Below are 19,686 nucleotides of genomic sequence, written 5' to 3' on the forward strand. Positions count from 1 at the left end.
AGGTGGGAACATCGTTCTAAAGCTAGATATGGAAAAAGCCTACGACAGGGTAAAGTGGGACTTCCTGAAGTTGGTTTTGAAGCGCTTTGGTTTCTCTGTTACTTAGGTCAGTCTACTTGAGAAATATTGGTCCAACTGTTGGTTTTCGGTGTTGTTTAATGGTTAGGCTATTGGTTTCTTTAAATCTTCGAGAGGTTTGCGCCAGGGAGATCCCATCTCCCCCAGCCTATTTATTTTATCTGCAGAAGCATTGAGTAGAGGGATCAAACGGCTGGTCAATCAGGGCTATTGCAAGCCTTTCAAATTGTAGCAAGGGTGCCCGCTAGTCTCCCATCTGTTATATACAGACGACACGCTCCTATTCATGAATGGAGGGCTCGCCTCCCTGTGTGCAGTGAATGGGCTGCTGGAAGAATACCAAGCTGCGTCTGGTCAAAAGGTTAACCGTCAAAAGAGCTCCTTCCTGTGCTCTAGGAAAGTGGTTACGGCCCAATCTAGATCCATTGAAAGATCTCTAGGTATTGCAAATTCCAGATCTTCCCTTTCTTACTTGGGAGTCCCACTAGCTATTGGCAGAGCAAGCAGAGCCCTTTGTCAGTTGTTGCTCGATAAAGTGGATGGTCGTATTGCAGGTTGTAAAGCAAGGTGCCTATCTTAGGTGGAGAGGCTGGTTCTAGTGCAACACGTTCTGGGGAGCATCCCCATCCACTCCATGTCGGCCTCTCAAATCCCGAAATCCGTGATCACAGAATTGGAGAAGCGCTTCTCAGCTTTCTTCTCGGGTTGGGTAGATGGACAGTGAAAGATGCATTGGAGGAGTTGGAAAGAAATTTCTTATCTCAAATCTGAAAGTGGGCTAGGTCCCGACGATTGAAAAACATCCTCTCGGCCCTCCGTTTGAAGCTAGCGTGGTCAATGAAGTTTGGCCCGGCCTCCAATCTTTGGATCCTTTTCAGCAAAGCCAAATATGCTCGAGATCTATCTGCCAAGGGGCAGGGTTCTATGGCCCCTTCCCCTTTATGGAAGAGCATCAAGGATCAACTGCCCCTTCTCCTTTCCTCAATCCAATCTATGGTTGGGCAGGGTGAAGGTAATCTTTGGTCTTCTAATTGGTCAGGGCTGGGCCCTCTGATTGACGTGGCTAATTTCCCAGTCCCTTTGGCATTGCGTCAGATGAAAGTGTATGAATTCCTTAGGAAGGATGGGCCCCTCCCCCCATCCTACGCCTCTCTTTTCTTGCCTCAATAGGTGTTGGATTTCATCTTCTAGGGGGGGCTTCTACGTGTCAGAAGAGCCAGAAGTCGTCTTCTAGCCATTCGAGCCTTCCGAGTCCTCTGTCAAATCAGCTTGGGGCTGGTGTAGAGAGTCCAGGCAGCGTAGAGGGTGGGCGCCGCCAAAAATTTCTATTTTCGTCTAGAGAGTGCTGAAGAATGCAATCTCGGTGGATGAAGCGGTCCAATCCAGAGGCATCCCGCTAGCGCAATCCAGAGGCATCCCGCTAGCGTCCAGATGTACTTATTGTTCAAGGAATCCGCTCGTCCGACCAGATTGTGAGTCTTTGCATCACCTCTTCCTTCAGAGCAATCTGGCTAAGTCAGTTTAGGAGCATTTCCAGTCCATTTTCGATCTCCCGCTCATGCCCAGTCTCTCCGTGTAGCACCGGCTTTGGCTATGGTGGCAATTTCAGCCACCTTAGGACCTGCCACACATCATGGGAGGGTTGGCCCCATGCTTCATCCTATGGGAGATCTGGATCTCTAGAAATGCCTCTAAATATGATGCCCCCCCTTTGGCAGCTAGAATCATTGCTCAGGTTACATGGATGTTGTCTTCATCTTCCTCACTACCCCAAGACATCTCAGTTCGTCTAGCAACCAACTTTCCGGCCCTTGTGCTCGGGGTAATGCGGATTCTTTTAGGCCAAGGCCCCATCTGAAATTGGTGAAATGGAGAAGCCCTAGGTGCGGCTAGGTCAAGCTCAACATCGATGGGTCTGCAAGAGGCAACCCCAGACCTTCTGGGGGGGACAATGGAGATTTCATTTTTGCTTTCTCTTCAGCCTATGGTTTTGTTTCCAGCACGAGAGCAGTGCTTCGAGCCGTCTACAATGGCCTTGTTTTCTGTAAAGCGATGGGATTCTTTAACGTCGAGGTAGAGTCAGATTCCATGTTGGTGGTGGGCCTCCTAAATGGGGCTTTCAAGCCGAGCTGGCGTTGGATGTATTGTTTGCAGAGGATAGAAAGATTAAGGTCGGTGGTCAAGTCACTTTTTCCCACATTCTAAGGGAAGGGAATGGCCCAGCAGATGGTCTAATTGGACAAAGTTGGCCTCGGAAGGATCAGGGAAGAGTTTGTGTCTGCCTAAGCCTGGTCTTGTTTTGTCCATAGCTTTTATTTTCAGTTTCACTACATGATAGGCTCCCCGGGCTTTTTATCAGGCAGCCCGAAAGATGTTGAGGTCTCTTATATGTTGCCCTCTTATATGATATAATATTCGGTTTTTGAAAAAAAAAAAAAAAAAATTGGTTCTGACCAAAGATACACACCATGGTTGTTCCACACAAACCTATAGTTGGCATCCAATCCATTATTCCCTAGGGGTGGCCAGCCTGAGTTGCGGATTTGGCTGATTTCTTTTGCCTCACAGCCTAGACTCAAGGATAGAATCTGATGGATGGAGTGGATTTTTACATACATAACTGATGGGCCCCACTGCTCTTGGGTGTTTAATGCATTGAGTAGAACTGGTGTTGAGGGTCCCACGTAAAGAGAAGCTGTGGGACAATGTAAAACTGGACTTGGAGGGATCCTATCTAAACCAAAGCTTAGTAGGACATTATAAAACTAGTACTGTAGAGAGCCCCTACTCACAACTGCAGTTATATGGAACCCGTGTAAGCAAAAACCTGTGGGGTCCACTGTGTTATGGGTGTGACATCCACTTTGTCCAGCCGTTTGGCCAATTCATCTTAAGACATAAGAACTCATAAAAGAGGCGGATCCAAGACATTAGTGGGCCATCCACAGGAAATAGTGGTGATTGAATGCCTGCCATTGAAACATTCCTAGTGTCACTGAAGTTTTGGATCAAGCTAATACTAGGGTATCAGCTACATAGCTTATCTTGTGAATAAAATTTCTTTTTGCTGAAAAAAAAACTAATATTTGTGTTTTCTGTTCATCCCCGTGGGAATAACTGTATGAACGGTTGTATGCCATAAACATCACGGTGGGCCCAAGGAAGTGTCCAAATGTGTGTTTTGGGTCCCACTGTTGTGTGGTGTGGTGATAGAGATTTGGATTTTGCTTCATTTTTCTCCTCATGGTTTAACTTGAGCTGGCGAAACTGAGGGTCCAGGCTATGAGTTCCCAATGGTGTGACCCACCTGACTGGATCAACCCCATTTTACGGGCTCACATGAATTGATTTAGGAGCAATCGATGCACGGTTTGGATGGGTGAGGTGGTGGGGGATTTTGGACTATTAACACCCTTAATAGCATTGTCCCACCTGTGGGTGTTGTAAGTGGAGGCTGTTTGGCTAGTGACCCAAACACCAGCCAGCTAGCTGGTGTCAAAGCTCTATGGGCCTACCACAATGTAGCTGTCCGTCCATTTTGTGGGCCCTAGGAAGGTTTCAAGGGTGGACACTAGTCTCCCTATTGTTTCCTGTGGCGTGGTCCACTCAAGGTTTGGATCTATTTTATTTTTGGGTTCATCCCTAAAATAAGCTGGCACTCACTCAATTTGTAATTCAATTCATAAAGACCACCAAACACCAAATTGTAATTCAAAACATTGTGGTTTTGTACTATCTTTCCCCCTGGCATGCCACTTCTGTAGGATATTCAAGTTAAGAAAATTGTAAACCAGCTATGATGAATATACCCAAAAAAAATCAGGTTGATCTACTCACCAGGTGGGCCACACCTGGATGTAGAGTTACATTGACCGTTGTCCGTTGATTCCAACGGTCTGGTACATCTGATGAGCGGCTTGGCCTGATTTTGGGGCCAGGTGATCTTCATGGTGGGGCGATTTGGGTGTGTGCCATCGAATCAAATTGCAGCTATTCACATTGAGGGTCTGATTGCCAAATTGCAACTTGTTACCTTAAAGTCAGATTAGAAAGAAACCCAACTGCAATTTGAGGGCTATTTCCTCACAATGATAATTTGATTGGCTTATGCATCCGAACGGTGAACTGTTTGGCACAAGGACAAAAAAAAAGTAATTAAAGGAAACAGAGATTTAAGACTTATGGGCACATGCCCGGACTATAGATTCAACATAATCTGACTTCCTCGAAAAAAACCTTCCAGGAGTTTCAGCATAACGCATATTTGGCTTGCTGCGAATGGAACGAATATTAGTCTGCAACAAATTCCAGATGTGGTTTAACACAAATAAGCCTCTGATCTTGAAACAAATTATCGACTGATGAAGAAATCATTCGATCATTGACCTCAGTGCAAGGACGGTGAGGATTTGGATTGTAGCATGCAAGAACAGCCACAGCTGCTTCCCTGTATGCCAACCTCAGCTTTAACTCCTCCAGAATTTCAGTACTATCTTCTTGACTGGTTTCAAACGTACCCTTTTGCTGCAAGTGGGTAGATTGAGAACATGTGTACACAGTTGAATTAGTGAAACACATATAATTATCCATGTAAGTGGGAAAAAAACAAAACAAAACACCTACCCTCTTCAAGGCTTCCAACAGTTCTTCTCATCCAATGTAGTCTAAATCCTTTCTAGCAGTTAAAATTCCAGGTTCATTCCTACCAATCAGTTGCAAGATGGTTTAAAAAAAATCTCCTAATGGGAAAAAAAAATCTCCTGATGAGAAAATAGAAACAATTCATTAGGAAGTAACTAAAATATATTTTGCAGCTCTGCTCCAGTGAAATCCGCGGCAACTATCTGCAATTTCTAGTAGAAGGATCTCCTTTTCCTCCTCTAACCGGAAAAAATACAAAGCAGATGGACCATAGGAGAAGGTAGCTTTTATGATAAGGTCCAATAACTAAGGGACCAAAAATGAGAATTGAAGAACCAGCATCATTTGAACTAGGTTCCTCTACTAGAACATGTTATGACCAATCTAGAGAAAAGCCCACATGCTATCAATAAGCAGACGTGAAATGACAAAGAAGTATGAAGGCTTATCAACATCTGTCACTGCCACAAGTTTTGAGCATGCCAAACTACATGGTTCAGTGGTTCAAATTGTTGATGTGATGCACTCAAAAAAAAATGATGCAACCCAAAAAAAAAAAACCAAGATTGCTAGATCCTAGTCATTGATATTTGGCCAGTTTTCTATTGAGTTGGAACTATCACTATTTTTTCTTTCTTAAATGTGTACTTCTTGGCTGATGGCTTGCCTCTACTATTGCAATCCAAAGATAGAAAATCCAGGGGACAATGCAGTCACAGGCATGGTGCTGTGCGTGACACTTGCGAGCCAACTACTTTTTGGGTGGGTTGGAGATGAGCTTGGGAGGAAGAAGGTTTACAGTATCATTCTCGTTACTATGGTTGGATGTGCAGTTGCATCTGGATTCTCGATGAGGTCTGCTTCCAAGACTATGATAGCTTGGCTGTGCTTTTTCCGATTCTGGCTTGGATTTGGCATTGGAAGTGACTATCCACTCTCAGCTTTGATCATGTCCGAGTACGACAACCAAAATACACGGGGAGCATCACAGCAATCAAGATGTAGGGGACCAGGATCTTGGTGGTGGGGGTCAGTGCAATGGCCGTCTCCCAGGCATTCTGGGTAGCGTACTTTCGATCCAGAACACATCATCTCCGGTGTCCCATGTGTGAGCTCGAGTGAGGGGATTATGATATTTTGCCTAGCTATTTTGTTTATGAGTTTTTTTTTTTTTTTTTTCCTATAACAAGAGACTATTTGGAGTTTTTCTTTTGCTCTTCAAGGAGGAATGAAGAGCAAAAGAGGGTTTTGTGAGGAAAAAGAGCTATGCTCTCTGTATAGCCCCGGATTCAAGCCTCTTGTCTGTTTTCAAGAGAAGATTTATTTTCGGAGATAGTGAGTTCTTCATTCACATCTCCAAATTTGTTGGAAATCGTCTTCAAGTATTGGTTTGTGAATTATTTATTTAAATTTTCTATGAGAAACTTTTATTTTTCTTTGTTGATGGTGGGCCTAGCTGTGAAGACTTTCTTGACTAAATATCAGGCTAGCCTGCTTTTCTTGTGGTTGCATGTGTTGGAAACGGTGGTGGATTCTTGTAAATCCAAAACCGTGTAAAAACCATGTATGCTAGTTGTGCATTTAGATTTTTTTTCCATGTTTAGTGTGCTAGCTGTGTTAAGATAGCAATATATTTTTTTCTTGGATTTTGTCTATGTTTAGCTACCCCTAGGAACCATCTAGACAGGGATATTTTAGTCATTTCACATAAGGAGAAAGCCTATAAAAAGGCATCATTGTAATCGGTTTTATTCATTCAAAAAGTTTAAAGCAGTTCTCTTTCTCTTTTTCTTTTAGTTTTTATTTTCTGTTTTATGGTGGCCGCAGCTACACTTTAGACGAAAGTGGGGTTTTAAACCCAACACTCCCACCTTTCTGTTTAAAAAAGGAAAAAAAGTAAACATTGAAAAGACAAAAATCAACAATGGCTCCCATTAAGCTAAAATTGGCCCCAGTTGAGATAGAAAAAATTGATCGTGAGCAATTCATCTGCCAAAGGATGCCTGCTTTGGATCATCATAGATGTTTTCAACGTGTGCCTTGCAGTTATATGCCCACATCCAAACGGTTTGACAGTAAGTTATATCCTCCACCCAGCTGACAACTTTCAACATGTCATGTGTATGCAACGGAAGTAGATTGCCCGTGACTATCTCTGTGCCTTGTGATGAGCCCACAGAGATGTCTGTGATAAATCCACCCCGTTCTATTGTTTCATGTGTTATACAACTCATCATTATGTCGGTTTTATTCGTTCAAAAGTTCAAAGAAACAATTCTCTCTCTTTCGAGTTTTTATTTCTGTTTCCACGGTGGCGACCACACGTTAGATGAAAGTGGGGTTTTAAACCCAACATAAAGAAAGGGTACGGCACCGCCCGGGGATCCGAGTGTTGAGGGTCAAATATTGAATATCGGACCCAGTTGTTGCCTAAATTTATGAACATGGTACCATTTAATAGCCCATTTTAATCATGTTTACATTGTAAGGTGGAATTGCGAGTTGGGATTGGATCGGGATGCTAAAAGCATGGAATTAACATCAAGTCACCAAGGCAAGCGACGGACCCTAGGAGACCAAGATCGACGGAATTACACGCCAGGGATCCGCGAAAATCGAGAAACTAAAGCTCAAGCGGCCTGAAAGTCAACCAGAATGCAAGATCACAGGGTTCCCACCATCCGTTCAGTTCAAAACTTCATATATGGCCTACAGACCCTAAATAAACCGTACACGTCAAATTTCAGTAGTTGGATCGTCATGGAAGTGGTCCAATGGTCAGATCAGCCCATGAATGTGTGATTTGGGGTCCACCTGAGATCTGGATACGCTTCAAAGTTGGTCTCACCCCATTTTATGAGGTGACACAACAGATGGTCGGAGTAGATTTCTCGGAATCATCACCGTAGACCCCACCTGTGTTGAGTGTACATCGTGCACTATTGCACTAGCCGTGCACGGTAACAGAGCTTCGGTCAAACCAACCCCTGACTGAAGCTTTCTTCCTTCTTCAAGATGGTTACGCAGGCTGTCCACTGGGAAGTTTTGTGGCCCACTTGCATTCATCATACGGGAGATCTGGACCGTCCATCAGAACTCTACAGGTCCATTAACCGAGACCTAGGTGGAAACTTTTCAAGAAGCAGCGAGGATCTAATTTCACTTATCCGAACGCAAGACGGACGACAGAGCAGAAAGTCTGGTGGACCGCATCAAAAGCAACCCAAAAGCATCCATTTCTAATCAAAATTCTGAGAGGAATCAGGTGGACGGAGTAGATTTCTCAAAACAAAATCGTAGTGGTCCTCACCATCAGAACAGCGTAAGAGGCGTTCGCAGGCCCCTGTTTCGCACGTCCGTGAGTTCCGGATGTTCCGGAATCATGTGGGCCACTATCTTTGATCGGATGGACGATCCAAACCGTCCATCGTGTAGCTCGTTAAAATATTCCCCAAGGGACGTTGCTTCTTTGCAAAGAAAGCAAAGAAAGTGGGAGTGTCGGTGCTGTTTCTGTGGCTGTGTAAACAGTTTCTGCGACGCGGTTTATAGTTGCTGGCTGCGAAGTTTTCCTCACCGACTCCAGCAGCGTCGGTTCTCTAAATCGACCTCTCCACCGCCCTTTGAAGGATATAAAGAGAGAAGAAAGGAGGGCTGGAGAAGAGAACGTGAAAGAAAAGGAAGGAGGGGAGCTTAGCTTGGAGAACGAGAAGACAGGAAGAGGAAAGGGGATTCTTTCCTTATTTTCTTTTTCTTTCCTTATTCTTTGCTGTTATTTTTTTTCTTTCCTTATGACTCCTAAGGATGTTAGCCTAATCATGGTCGGCTAACCCTCTTAGCTAGGGCTAAGAGGTGAAGCTTGTAGCGAGATGGGAAATTTTATTTCATGCTTTTAATTTATATTCATGAATTGATTTTGATTTTAGTTGATTATTAAAGGAATGTTTTTCTTAGTCTTTAATGGTCTATTGTGACTGAAATTACAATGGGTCTGCAATGGCTTTGAATATTTCTTTCCTCTTTTTATGTTTATGAAGTCAGGAAGCCCTGTTGTTCATCATTATTCCATGGGCATAGTAGGATGACAGTACCCTTCCTGCCTTCATACATTGATTGATTGGTTGGTAATTAGTTTAATTTTGTTGTTTACTTTGTCTCCCGGGCATGGTTTGGTGATGGAATCCATTCTAATTCATATACCTTTCATCTCTTGAAAACTATATCAAAGAAAGTTCAGTTGATTTTCATGGTTACACTCTTCAACTAGATGAAGATGAGACTCTACAAGTGGATCCTCTGAATCCCTAGTTTTCCTTTCCTGAATTATTTAAAGTTTTAGATAATTATTCCACAATTATTCCTCAAATTCATTGATTTTAGATCACATCTTAGTCTAGTTCTAGTTCTACTTGGTTTCGGATAACGTACAGGTATTAGTCCTTTGGGATTCGACCTCGGTCTTACCGAGTTTATTACTACATCACAACCCTACACTTGGGGAGTGAACAAGCTTTTTGGCGCCGTTGACGGTTATGTTTTTCTGAAATTAATTAGTTTTAGGTTAGGATTAGGATTTTACTAACTTTAGGCTAAAGGTTTTTATTTTATTTTATTTTTAGAAACTAACTTGTTTCCATATTTTGTAGGATCCTGACATAAGTCCCTAAATTGGTAATTCCTTCCTAATTTCTCTACTTTTTCCACTTTTAAAGTTAGGGTTTAAAATTTTCTAATTCTAGTATTTTATTATTTGTAAGAAATAGTTTATTTTTAGAAATTAACTTTCTATTTTTATTTTTAGTTACCTTCTAATTGTAGAATTTTAGTTTAGAAACTAACCTTTCTATTTTGTAGGCCCTTAAGATAGAAATTTCTAATTCGGTAAGCTCCTTCTCTACTTTCTATTTTTCAGTTCTCTTTTTAATTTACTTTCTAGTTTAGGGCTCTCTTCTTTTAGAAGCTAGTTCACTTCTATCTTTCTTTTAAAGGATTGTTCTTCTCTTTTAGAATCTAACTTATTTTTGTTTTATTTTGCGGGTTTTTAACTTAGGGACTCCAATTTGGTAATTTCTTTCCAACTCTCTCTTTTTTCTAGATTTTCTTTCCCTTTCTTAGGATTAGGTTTTGAATTTAATTGAGGTGAGTGTTTCATGCCCAAGTGGGCCCGTGACAACACTCGACGTCTCTGATGGAAGGAGGATTGGTTGAGGGGTTGACTATCCATCGCGGGACTAGACACCACTCGAAATCCCCGAGTTAATTGAAGTTATGGTGAAGACCAACCTCCTCTACTTCCACCCAGGGTGGAGGATACCCAAGATGAGAATGAAGTGCATCAGCACCCCGCCTCGTACTTTACGAGATTATCTACAACCGGCGGGAGTGAGTACGCCCTCATGCATGATTTTCCCTGAAAACACAGGACAAATGGACATCAAGCCAGGAGTTATCCAACTCCTTCCCAAATTCCATGGACTTGAATCGGAAAGTCCATATTTACATTTGAAAGAGTTCGATGAGATTATAGCTACATTATATTTTCCTAATGTATTTGAGGATACAATCCGTTTCATTTCATGGTCATTTCCATGCATTTCACGGTCATTTCTATGCATTTCATGGTCATTTCCTTTCACTTCACGGTCATTTCCATGCATTTCACGGTCAATCCCGGCAATTCCATTTCATTTCATGGTCATTTCCATGCATTTCATGGTCATTTTATGGTCACTTCCATACATTTCATGGTCATTTCCATGCATTTCACGTCATTTTTCTTCATTTCATGGTCATTTCCATGCATCAACCCAAGCCCAACTCAAGTTTTATCGAGTTGCTGTTTGTATGGCCCAACCCGAAGACCAAACCCGATAAATTCTAACCAAGCCCAACCCAATGTCGGGTCGGTCACAGGTTGGTCGGGTTGAGCCCGCCCAACTTTCAACCCTAAAATTATATATGGTACGTCAAGTAACTAATTTTGGTTTAGAAAATATTCTTGTTATATGAATAAAGAAAGAAATGAAAAAAAGAGAAATTTTTTTTGTATGCTTATATTTACATATTTATATAAATATGTGTTAGAAAAAAATGTAGGTAGAATAAAATTCTCCATGTAAAAAAAAATAATAATAAATAAATAAAAATAAAAAAAGAGAAAAGAAAAGAAAAGAAAAGAAAAAAGAAAGTGCATAGGGATACGGTTTTAGCTACGGTTATAATCCGTAGCCATATATTTCAGGCTTTTTTTTTTTCCCCTGTATTGGATCGGGGGTGGAATCATGGGATCCACGATTGATTGCCGAGCTACTGTTATGGCTACGGATTATAACTGTAGCTATATCCGTATCCTTGTCCATACGCCATTACCATTCTGCTTGAACGTCTACCGTTGAAACCCTTTTAGGGGCCATACAAGTTTTGGATCATTATGAAATTTGTTTTACCTCTTCATCCAGGTCTTTGTGACCTTATGAATAGATTGGATGGAAAATAAATGTTATGGTGGGCCCTACAAAAGTTTCAACGATGAAAATCAATTTTTCGCTGCTCTGTGTGGTGTGGCCCAGTTGATCTTTGGATATGATTTTATTTTGATTGATAATGCTCCGAAATGATCTCGAAATATGGATGAACGTTGTGGATATAATAAATACATAGCTGTGGGCCATGTAACTTTGATCTCTTTTAAGCCGTTCGTAGAACTCTCAGTTGGAGGAGCGTCAGCGCTCGCCTTCGCAGTGAAAAGGAGGGGTAGTTTCGTCTTCAAAGTCGCTGTCCGCACGTGCTAGCCTAAGTTGGTCACTTAAGTTTGTCTTCCTTCATAAAAAACCGCTGGGTAAAAGGTTTTGTCTACAGTGGTCATTTTCTCTTTTACTTTCCTCGGATAAAACTCCTCCTGTGGACTGATTTGGGTAGTTACCCTGGCCGGTTCTATGGGCCCCACCACTGTCACATTTTGGAGAAATCATCTCCGTCCATCAGTTTTTTGAGTTCATTTTAAGATATGAGGCCAAAAATGAATCGTATCCAATGCTCAAGTGGGCCGAAAAAGTGACAATTAAACTTATATAGTTGAAATATTCGGGGGGCCAAAAAAGTTTTGAATCATGGTATTATTTGTGTTTTCAATTCATCCCAGTACAAATGACATTATTAAAGGTATGGATGGCATTTAAATATCATTGTCGAACCTAAGGAGGTTTCAATAGTAGAAATTTCCCTAACCACCTTTTCCTTTAGTACAGCACACTTGAGTCTTTTATCCTGTTCAATTTTGGTTTCATCTCCTAAAATGAGCTCACAAAACGGATGGACGAAGTGGATTTCTGAAAAACATCACGGTGGACCTCAATTTCAAGTGCAGGAACTTCCTGTGAAAGGCTTTCGCAGGAAATCCGCGCCCCTCTACTTGGGACGGAAGTGGATTGGCCGGTGTACCACACACCTATGTAACTGGTGTATTGACGTTCAGCAAATTCTGTGGGTCTACCTTAATGTACGTATTCTGTATCCACGCTGTCCATTCAATTTTAGAGCTCGTCTTAAGGCTTTGAACGAAAAATTAGGGCAGATCTAAAGATCAAGTGTTACCACGCTGCAAAAAGCAGTGGGGACTTGAACGTATACCATTGAAACCCTTACGGTGGTCATGGAACTTTTGAATCCATATAATATTTGTTTTTCCTGGTCATCCAAGAGTGCGGGACTTTATGAACATATTGGATGGAAAGTATACACTATGGTGGGCCCTACGAATGTTTTAAAAGTGAGAATCATTATCCCTTCCATTTGAGCTTTGGATATGATTCATTTTTGGCTAATGCTCTAAAATGATCTCAAAAACTAGATGAACAGTGTGGATATAATAAATACATCATCGTGGGCCCATGTGACTTTGATCTCGACTCGGAGCTCAAGAAGCGTAGGCGCTCCTCTTCCCACAACACGTATCTACTCCCCTACCACCTAGGGTCATGCTTTGTGGGCCCATCAAGATGTATGTGTTTCATCCTTTTCGTTCATCCATTTTTACATGATTTTAGGGCCTTATCCCAAAATTGAGAAGGATATAAATCTTAGGTGGACCACACCACAGAAAACAATAGTGATTGAATATTCATCATTAAAATTCTCTTAAGGCCCACTGTACCTTTATTTGACATCCAATATGTTGATTAGGTCATACAGCGATGAAGGAAAAAACAAAGATCTTGATCCAAAACTTTTATGGTCGGAAGGTTTTTAATGGTCGACTTAAGTTTTATTCAATTTCCATTGGTTTTTATGGTGTAGCCCACTTAAGTTATAGATCTATTTTATTTTTGCTCATGCCCTAGAATGATCTGAAAAAGTTGATGGATGGTGTGGATCAAACACATGAATCATGGAGGGGCATAAAGAAGTTTCATAAGTTAAAGGTTGATTTTGTATTTCACAAACAATTTAAAAGAAAAATTGTCGTAGTAACTTAAAAAGGGGTACTTTTGGAAACAAAAATTTTTATTTAATGAAAAATCACGAAGCGCATTCCGCGTTCACCATTAAGCCAAACTCCTATCACAAAAAGAATTTAATGAAAAACCATTTAACGCTTTCCTTCTTCCATGTTAACAACGCATTAACAAACACCATTAAACACAAAACATTTCCTATTCACATTAAGTGCAAAAATTAAGCATTAACAAACACGGCCTAAGCTTTCAAAACATATTGCTTCCTATAATGTATTCCTTAAAACACACATCTAGGCGAATTTTTCACTGGAACGCAACTTGCCTCTGACTAGGAGTTACATGATCCTTGTGTAACCCTCAGCACCATAAGGCCTGCTCTGATATGTCTATATCATATCCAGTCTGCCCATCCATTTAGGTAGCCCATGTTAAGACATGTTCTCAAAATTTATTCAGACTTAGAAGTCAAGTGGGCCACATCACTAGAAACAGTGGAGATCGAATGCCCACTGTTGAAATCATATTTGGGCTACAAAAGTTTTAGATCAGGATGATTCTATCTTTTCCCTTCAGCCCCACGAGAATAACAAGGTTGGATGGCATCAAAACGTCATGTTGGACCCAAACCCATCCTGTCATGGGCCCATTCTTTGAAATCTGCCGGCTCCAACAAAATAAAATAAAATTAATAATAATAAAAGAAACTTGTCTTTATGGGCCTGTTTGGCCGGCCGGATTGAAGGGGATTAGGAGGTGATGTTAAAATTGATGTAGTCTCGGAGCCACACCACATAAAACAGCAGGAATAGAAATGCCCACGTTGAAACTTTCCAAAGACCCGCCTTATGTTTATATGCCATCTAAAACCAAAACCGTTAGTAAGTTGATTCCCATGCAGATGAAGGGAAACACTAATATCAGACTGATCCGAAACTTCAGTGGCCCACAAGAAGTTTTCGATGGTGGTTGTTCAATCACAACTGCTTCTTGTGGTGTGGCCCATTTCTTGTGATGTGGCCCACTTGCATTTTGGATCTTAAAAAAGGATGGACAGAGTGAATATAAGAAAAACATCACAGGTTCACCCATTCAGTTAAGGTAGGTCGCTTCCCCAGTGTAGCGCTGGCATTCCCCACTCTGTTTTACTGATAGAAACCATATATCAGCGTTAGGAAGATATGTGACATCAGCACTGATGTGAAAATGGAAAATCAGAAACCAGAATAATTCTCTCTTTTCCTATAAATACCCATATCCATCATAAGTTTGTAACAGACCATAAGCAACAACAGCCATGGCCATACATAAATCTCTCTCCCTCGCTTTTCTCCTCTTTTTCCTACCCTTTCTTTCTTCTTCCCATGCAACAATATCATCTGCAACAGCAGGACTGCCAGAAGCAGAGGCTCTCCTGAAATGGAAAGCCAGCCTCTCACCAGCACAAGCTCTCCACTCATGGTCACTTCCTGCTACTAATGCCAGCACCAACACCCTATCTCGATGCAAATGGACTGGGATCTCATGTAACAGCCTTGGAAGTGTAACAGAGATAAGCCTACCGAGTGCAGGCTTGCAAGGTAAGCTCGACAACTTGAGCTTCCCCTCATTTCCAAACCTCGTTCATCTCAATCTCAGTGGCAACACTCTCACTGGTACCATCCCAGCTCATATTGGCGCTCTTTATAAACTCACATCGCTCAATCTGTCTGCAAATAGTATAAGTGGATCAATACCCCTAGATATAGGGAATCTTGTGAATTTGAAGGAACTAGACTTGTCCATTAACCACCTAGATGCTTCTATCCCTTCCACTTTAGGGAACTTGTCAAAGCTTTCCATCTTGCGCCTGGACCAAAATCGAATCTCTGGCTCCATTCCACCACAGATGGGGAATCTGCAAGATCTGGTTCTGTTGACTGTGTATCAAAACAATCTGACTGGTCCCATCCCTCCTGCTTTGGGTAATTTGAGAAACCTTAATGTATTGGCCCTCTACAGCAATCAAATTTCTGGTTCAATTCCTCCACAATTTGGGAATTTAATGAATCTCGACAATCTTGATCTGTCCAATAACAGTCTAACAGGTTCTATCCCTTCCACTTTAGGGAACTTGACAAAGCTGACAGTCCTCGGCCTCGTTCAAAATCAAATTTCTGGTTCTATTCCTCCCGAAGCAGTAAATATGGTTAATCTCGAGATTGTTGACATGTCCTTTAACCTTTTAACAGGTTATATCCCTTCTACTTTAGGAAACTTGACCAAGCTTACTAGGTTGTCCTTTGCTGACTGTCAATTATCTGGTTCCTTGCCTCAAGAAATGACAAACATGACAAATCTTTCTAAACTCCACTTGAATGGCAACAGCATCTCTGGCTATTTACCTCAGTTATGCCAGGGCGGATCTCTTCAATTCTTCACTGCGGTTGGCAACCATTTCACTGGTGAGATCCCAAAAAGCATCAGAAATTGCACTAGCTTAATAAGAGTGCGACTTAATGGAAACCGACTTGCTGCAAACGTATCGGAAGCCTTTGGTGTATACCCGCATCTCTCATTCATGGATGTCAGCAACAACATGTTGTTTGGTGAACTCTCACCAAATTGGGGAGAATGCCGAAATTTGACAAAGCTACAATTATCCGGGAACATGATCACCGGTAGACTTCCTCCTGAGATAGGGCAGTTGATGCAGCTACGTGTGCTTGGTCTTTCTTCAAACCAGCTGGTAGACAAGATTCCAAAGGAATTTGGGAGGCTGACTTCTTTGTTCAACTTAACTTTAAATGAAAACCAGCTTTCTGGTCAGATACCCCAAGAGATTGGAAAACTATCCAATTTGGAGGTTCTCGACTTGTCAATGAATCACCTAAGTGGTCCAATACCACCTCAATTAGGTGACTGCTTCAAACTCCAATATCTGAAATTGAGCGAAAATGTTTTAAATGGAAGCATTCCTTTTCAGATCGGTAACCTAGTATACCTACAAGGCTTACTAGATCTAAGTCATAACTCCCTCAATGGACAAATATCACCACAACTCACGAAATTGATTCGGCTGGAAAAGTTAAACCTCTCCCACAACATGCTGTTAGGCTCCATTCCACCTTCTTTTGAAGGGATGTTCAGCTTGCAATCCATTGATTTTTCATACAATGCTTTGGAAGGTCCTCTTCCCAACAGCAAAAGCTTTCAGAAGGCTCCTGCAGAGGCATTCATATATAATAAGGGCTTATGTGGTGAAGTGCAAGGTTTGCGACCTTGCAATGCCTCTTCAATCAATCATGGTGATGCGATGAAAGGTCACAGAGTTGTGATCCTCATTATTCTTCCTGTCTCAGTGGCCTTGTTTCTTTTATTTGTAATCATTGGCATTTCTTCCATTTATTACCAAAGAAGAAGAAATATAAAGAAAGTGGTTCTTGAGAGGAGCAGCGGAAATCCATTTTCATTATGGAATTATGATGGGATTGCTGTGTTCGAAGACATCGTGGAGGCGACAGAGGGTTTTGACGACAAATACTGCATTGGAATTGGAGGGTATGGAAAAGTTTACAAAGCAAATCTACCAATGGGTCAGGTAGTAGCTGTGAAGAAACTTCACCCACTCGAAGGAGGGGATCAATCTGATCAAAGAAGTTTTAGAAATGAGATACAAGCATTAACCGAAATCCGACATCGCAACATAGTGAAGCTTTATGGCTTTTGCTGCCATGCTCGATGCTCGTTTCTCGTCTATGAGTACATGGAAAGGGGAAGCTTGGCAAATATCCTAAGCAATGATGAAGGAGCTGCACAATTGGACTGGACTCTAAGGGTGAAGATTGTTAAAGGTGTGGCCCATGCTTTATCTTACATGCACCATGATTGCACCCTGCCAATTGTCCATCGAGACCTATCAAGCAACAACGTTCTGCTGAATTCAGAACTTGAGGCTAGTGTTTCTGATTTTGGCACTGCACGATTGTTGATACCTGATTCGTCCAATTGGAATACGCTTGCAGGCACTTATGGATACATCGCTCCAGGTTAGTCACTAATATATTCTCAACACTGAATAGTTTTATCATAAATTAGTCTTTATTTTTCTTAACATTTTCTATTTTTTGTTGAAATTATTTACTATAAAATTTGTGCATTAGTTACCACACTATTATCAAATGGGGCAATCTAAGGCAACTGGAATATGAGAAAATTCATATTTGAAAATCTTAAGAAAGTTTCACCACATTTTATTAGCTATTAAATTTATGTCATTGACCATTTTTAACTGTACATTTGTTGGCCACCAATTGGTTGGATAGAATCCTTCCATAAGTGTCATTTTTGGGATCTTCTCTGTCTACAACATGGGTCATGTTTCCAGATGGTCTGGATTGATTTACATGCATACCAAGTTTAGATAGACGAGTCACGGGTAGTTAATAAATGATTGAAAAAGCTCTTGTCTTCTAGCCCATGCTAGTAAATCTGAAAATGGTGCATCAGGGAATGTGAGATCGTGAAATACTCTACCAAGAGATCCCAGAGCATGAGCTTGGGCTTTCCCTGCTGTATAAGGATTCCACAGCTCTAAGATCCAGACTGTCCATGTGATGTCTCACACAATGAATGCCCCACACAACAAAAGAAGTTGATTGAAAAATCCTAGCCATTGAATCTATGGTCTTTCTTTGTTGAATGTGCACAATTACCTTTTTTTCTTTCTTGATCATTTATCTGTTGGCCACTAAAATGGTTAGGATTTCCAATTAGAGAATTGCCAATGCATGAGCCATCCAAATTGGGACCCACCATGTCAATGGTTTGGATCTTAGAACTATGGACCTCATTAGTACACTCTTAAACCTTAGACATTCTTAAGCACGTTTTTGGGTTGTTTCCTTTACTTCCTAGAGAGAGAGAGAGATTCGGCTTATGTTAAATACAACATTGAGCAATATTGATACAAGTAATTATGTTAAATACAACATTACCTATACACACCATTAAAATCTCTAGTTCACACATGCCAACTTCTCACGTGTCTAGGAAATCTGAGGCATACATTAAAATAGGCCCAACCATCCAGATGACCCGACAATGATTAAGCTTGTCTTGTTACCGGGCAGGCCGCCACCGCATCAAAACAATGGACAATTTTGAGAAAAAAATAATTAATAAAAGGCCAAAAATATGCATTCAATGTATGTATGTGGCATGCCTAATGAGTGGACGATCCTGACTTCCTAGCCAGATCATCAGAAAGTTTGGCCCATGTTATGTTCCTCCCAGATGTACCAAACACCTTACTTGGCACATGCTCAGTTTGTAGAGATGCCTTGGTATTAGCAAGCACAAAAGCCTAGAAGATATGAAACCTAGATTAAGAAACCAGGTTAGTTTGATATGTGGATAGAGTTTATCTATTAATGATTAGCAAAGACGAAAGAATCTGATTGAACAATCTTCTATCATGTAGAGCTTGCATATACAATGAGGGTGACTGAGAAATGTGACGTCTATAGCTTTGGTGTTGTGGCACTTGAAGTGATGATGGGAAGGCATCCTGGGGAGCTCATTTCCTCTTTGTCATCACCAAATAGAGAAGATATACTGCTAAAGGATATGTTGGACCAACGTCTCTCCGATCCGATGGTGGAGGTTGCACAGGAAGTCATATTTACAGTGTCCATGGCCCTTGCATGCATTCAGCTAGATCCAGACTCTCGGCCAACCATGCACCATGTGGCTCAGGAGCTATCTGTTGGCGGGCCTTCTTTCTCTCTAGAGTCATTCAATGCACTTACATTTCGTCAACTGATGAATCTCAAGGTATAATTGGGTGTATGAAAATTAGTGAGGCTATGGGTGTGTAGTGGCAAGAACATTATTACTATGCATGTCCATCGTATGAAAATAATCAATCACGGAGGTGTTTTTCTTGTTATGATGCGTACATAGTTCAGCGAGTGGAATTGATGTTTATATAGAACATAGATTTCTAGGATTGGTGATAAAAATCCAAATGTAATAAAAATAGGTTGAAAGAATAAAAATATTTTCTTGTTTGATGGTTATCTTCTAACTGAAGGTTTTTATGCCCAAGAATTTACCTTATGGGGATTGTAATCCTTTTCCGTGATACCAGTTGTGTACTAACGTGTCATCAAAAGTAGAAGAATGGGTTCATTTTTCTGTGAAAGTAGGCATAGACAGTCGCTTCTTTAAACAAAAGAGAAAATAAGAAAAAAGAACTTCCGTTGGCCTTGTTGCAACTTGCAACCATCTTCTTTCTCCTTGATTGGAAGTCCTTCAATAAAATGATTTTTTATAATTATTTTTTTTTTCTAGAGGAGAGCCCTCATCCTTCCCTATATTTGTTTGATGTGTATGGAAAAGGAGGCGGCGATCGATCACCTTTTCATCCATTGTCCATTTGCAACTAAAGTATGGGATCACCTCTTGTTCTCCTTCGATATTTGTTGGGTGATGACAACATCTGTTAAGGAATTATTATGGGCTTGACACAACAAAG

General features: G+C 41.1%; 2 protein-coding genes across 2 annotated transcripts; one reads left to right on the top strand and one right to left on the bottom strand.

Annotated features, from left to right (window-relative positions):
- Nucleotides 1-4,077: 4,077 nt before the first annotated feature.
- LOC131254375 (probable inactive ATP-dependent zinc metalloprotease FTSHI 4, chloroplastic) lies at nucleotides 4,078-4,656 on the bottom strand. The gene is made up of 3 exons (XM_058255364.1): nucleotides 4,465-4,656; nucleotides 4,315-4,373; nucleotides 4,078-4,203 (listed from the first exon to the last, which is right to left on the bottom strand). The coding sequence occupies exons 1-3, from the start codon at nucleotides 4,654-4,656 to the stop codon at nucleotides 4,119-4,121; spliced, it is 336 nt and encodes a 111-aa protein (XP_058111347.1). The 3' UTR covers nucleotides 4,078-4,118.
- Nucleotides 4,657-14,414: 9,758 nt separating this feature from the next.
- Nucleotides 14,415-19,098, top strand: LOC131253640 (MDIS1-interacting receptor like kinase 2-like). Its single transcript, XM_058254727.1, has 3 exons — nucleotides 14,415-15,256; nucleotides 15,401-17,197; nucleotides 18,631-19,098. Exons 1-3 carry the CDS (start codon nucleotides 14,467-14,469, stop codon nucleotides 18,987-18,989), a joined length of 2,946 nt encoding a protein of 981 aa, XP_058110710.1. The 5' UTR covers nucleotides 14,415-14,466; the 3' UTR covers nucleotides 18,990-19,098.
- The last annotated feature ends 588 nt before the right edge of the window (nucleotides 19,099-19,686 follow it).

The sequence above is a fragment of the Magnolia sinica genome, chromosome 8, assembly GCF_029962835.1.
Source record: "Magnolia sinica isolate HGM2019 chromosome 8, MsV1, whole genome shotgun sequence".
In the NCBI taxonomy this organism is placed as follows: domain Eukaryota; kingdom Viridiplantae; phylum Streptophyta; class Magnoliopsida; order Magnoliales; family Magnoliaceae; genus Magnolia; species Magnolia sinica.

Excerpts from the sequence above, each read along its gene's own strand:
- LOC131253640 (XM_058254727.1), top strand. The coding sequence starts at position 14,467 with ATGGCCATACATAAATCTCTCTCCCTCGCTTTTCTCCTCTTTTTCCTA. Across the intron at positions 15,257-15,400 it reads GTCCAATAACAGTCTAACAG|GTTATATCCCTTCTACTTTA; the intron begins GTTCTATCCCTT and ends ACCTTTTAACAG. Across the intron at positions 17,198-18,630 it reads TTATGGATACATCGCTCCAG|AGCTTGCATATACAATGAGG; the intron begins GTTAGTCACTAA and ends TCTATCATGTAG.
- LOC131254375 (XM_058255364.1), bottom strand. The coding sequence starts at position 4,656 with ATGTGTTTCACTAATTCAACTGTGTACACATGTTCTCAATCTACCCAC. Across the intron at positions 4,374-4,464 it reads CTCACCGTCCTTGCACTGAG|ACTAATATTCGTTCCATTCG; the intron begins GTCAATGATCGA and ends AATTTGTTGCAG. Across the intron at positions 4,204-4,314 it reads TATGCTGAAACTCCTGGAAG|TTCACCGTTCGGATGCATAA; the intron begins GTTTTTTTCGAG and ends TGTGCCAAACAG.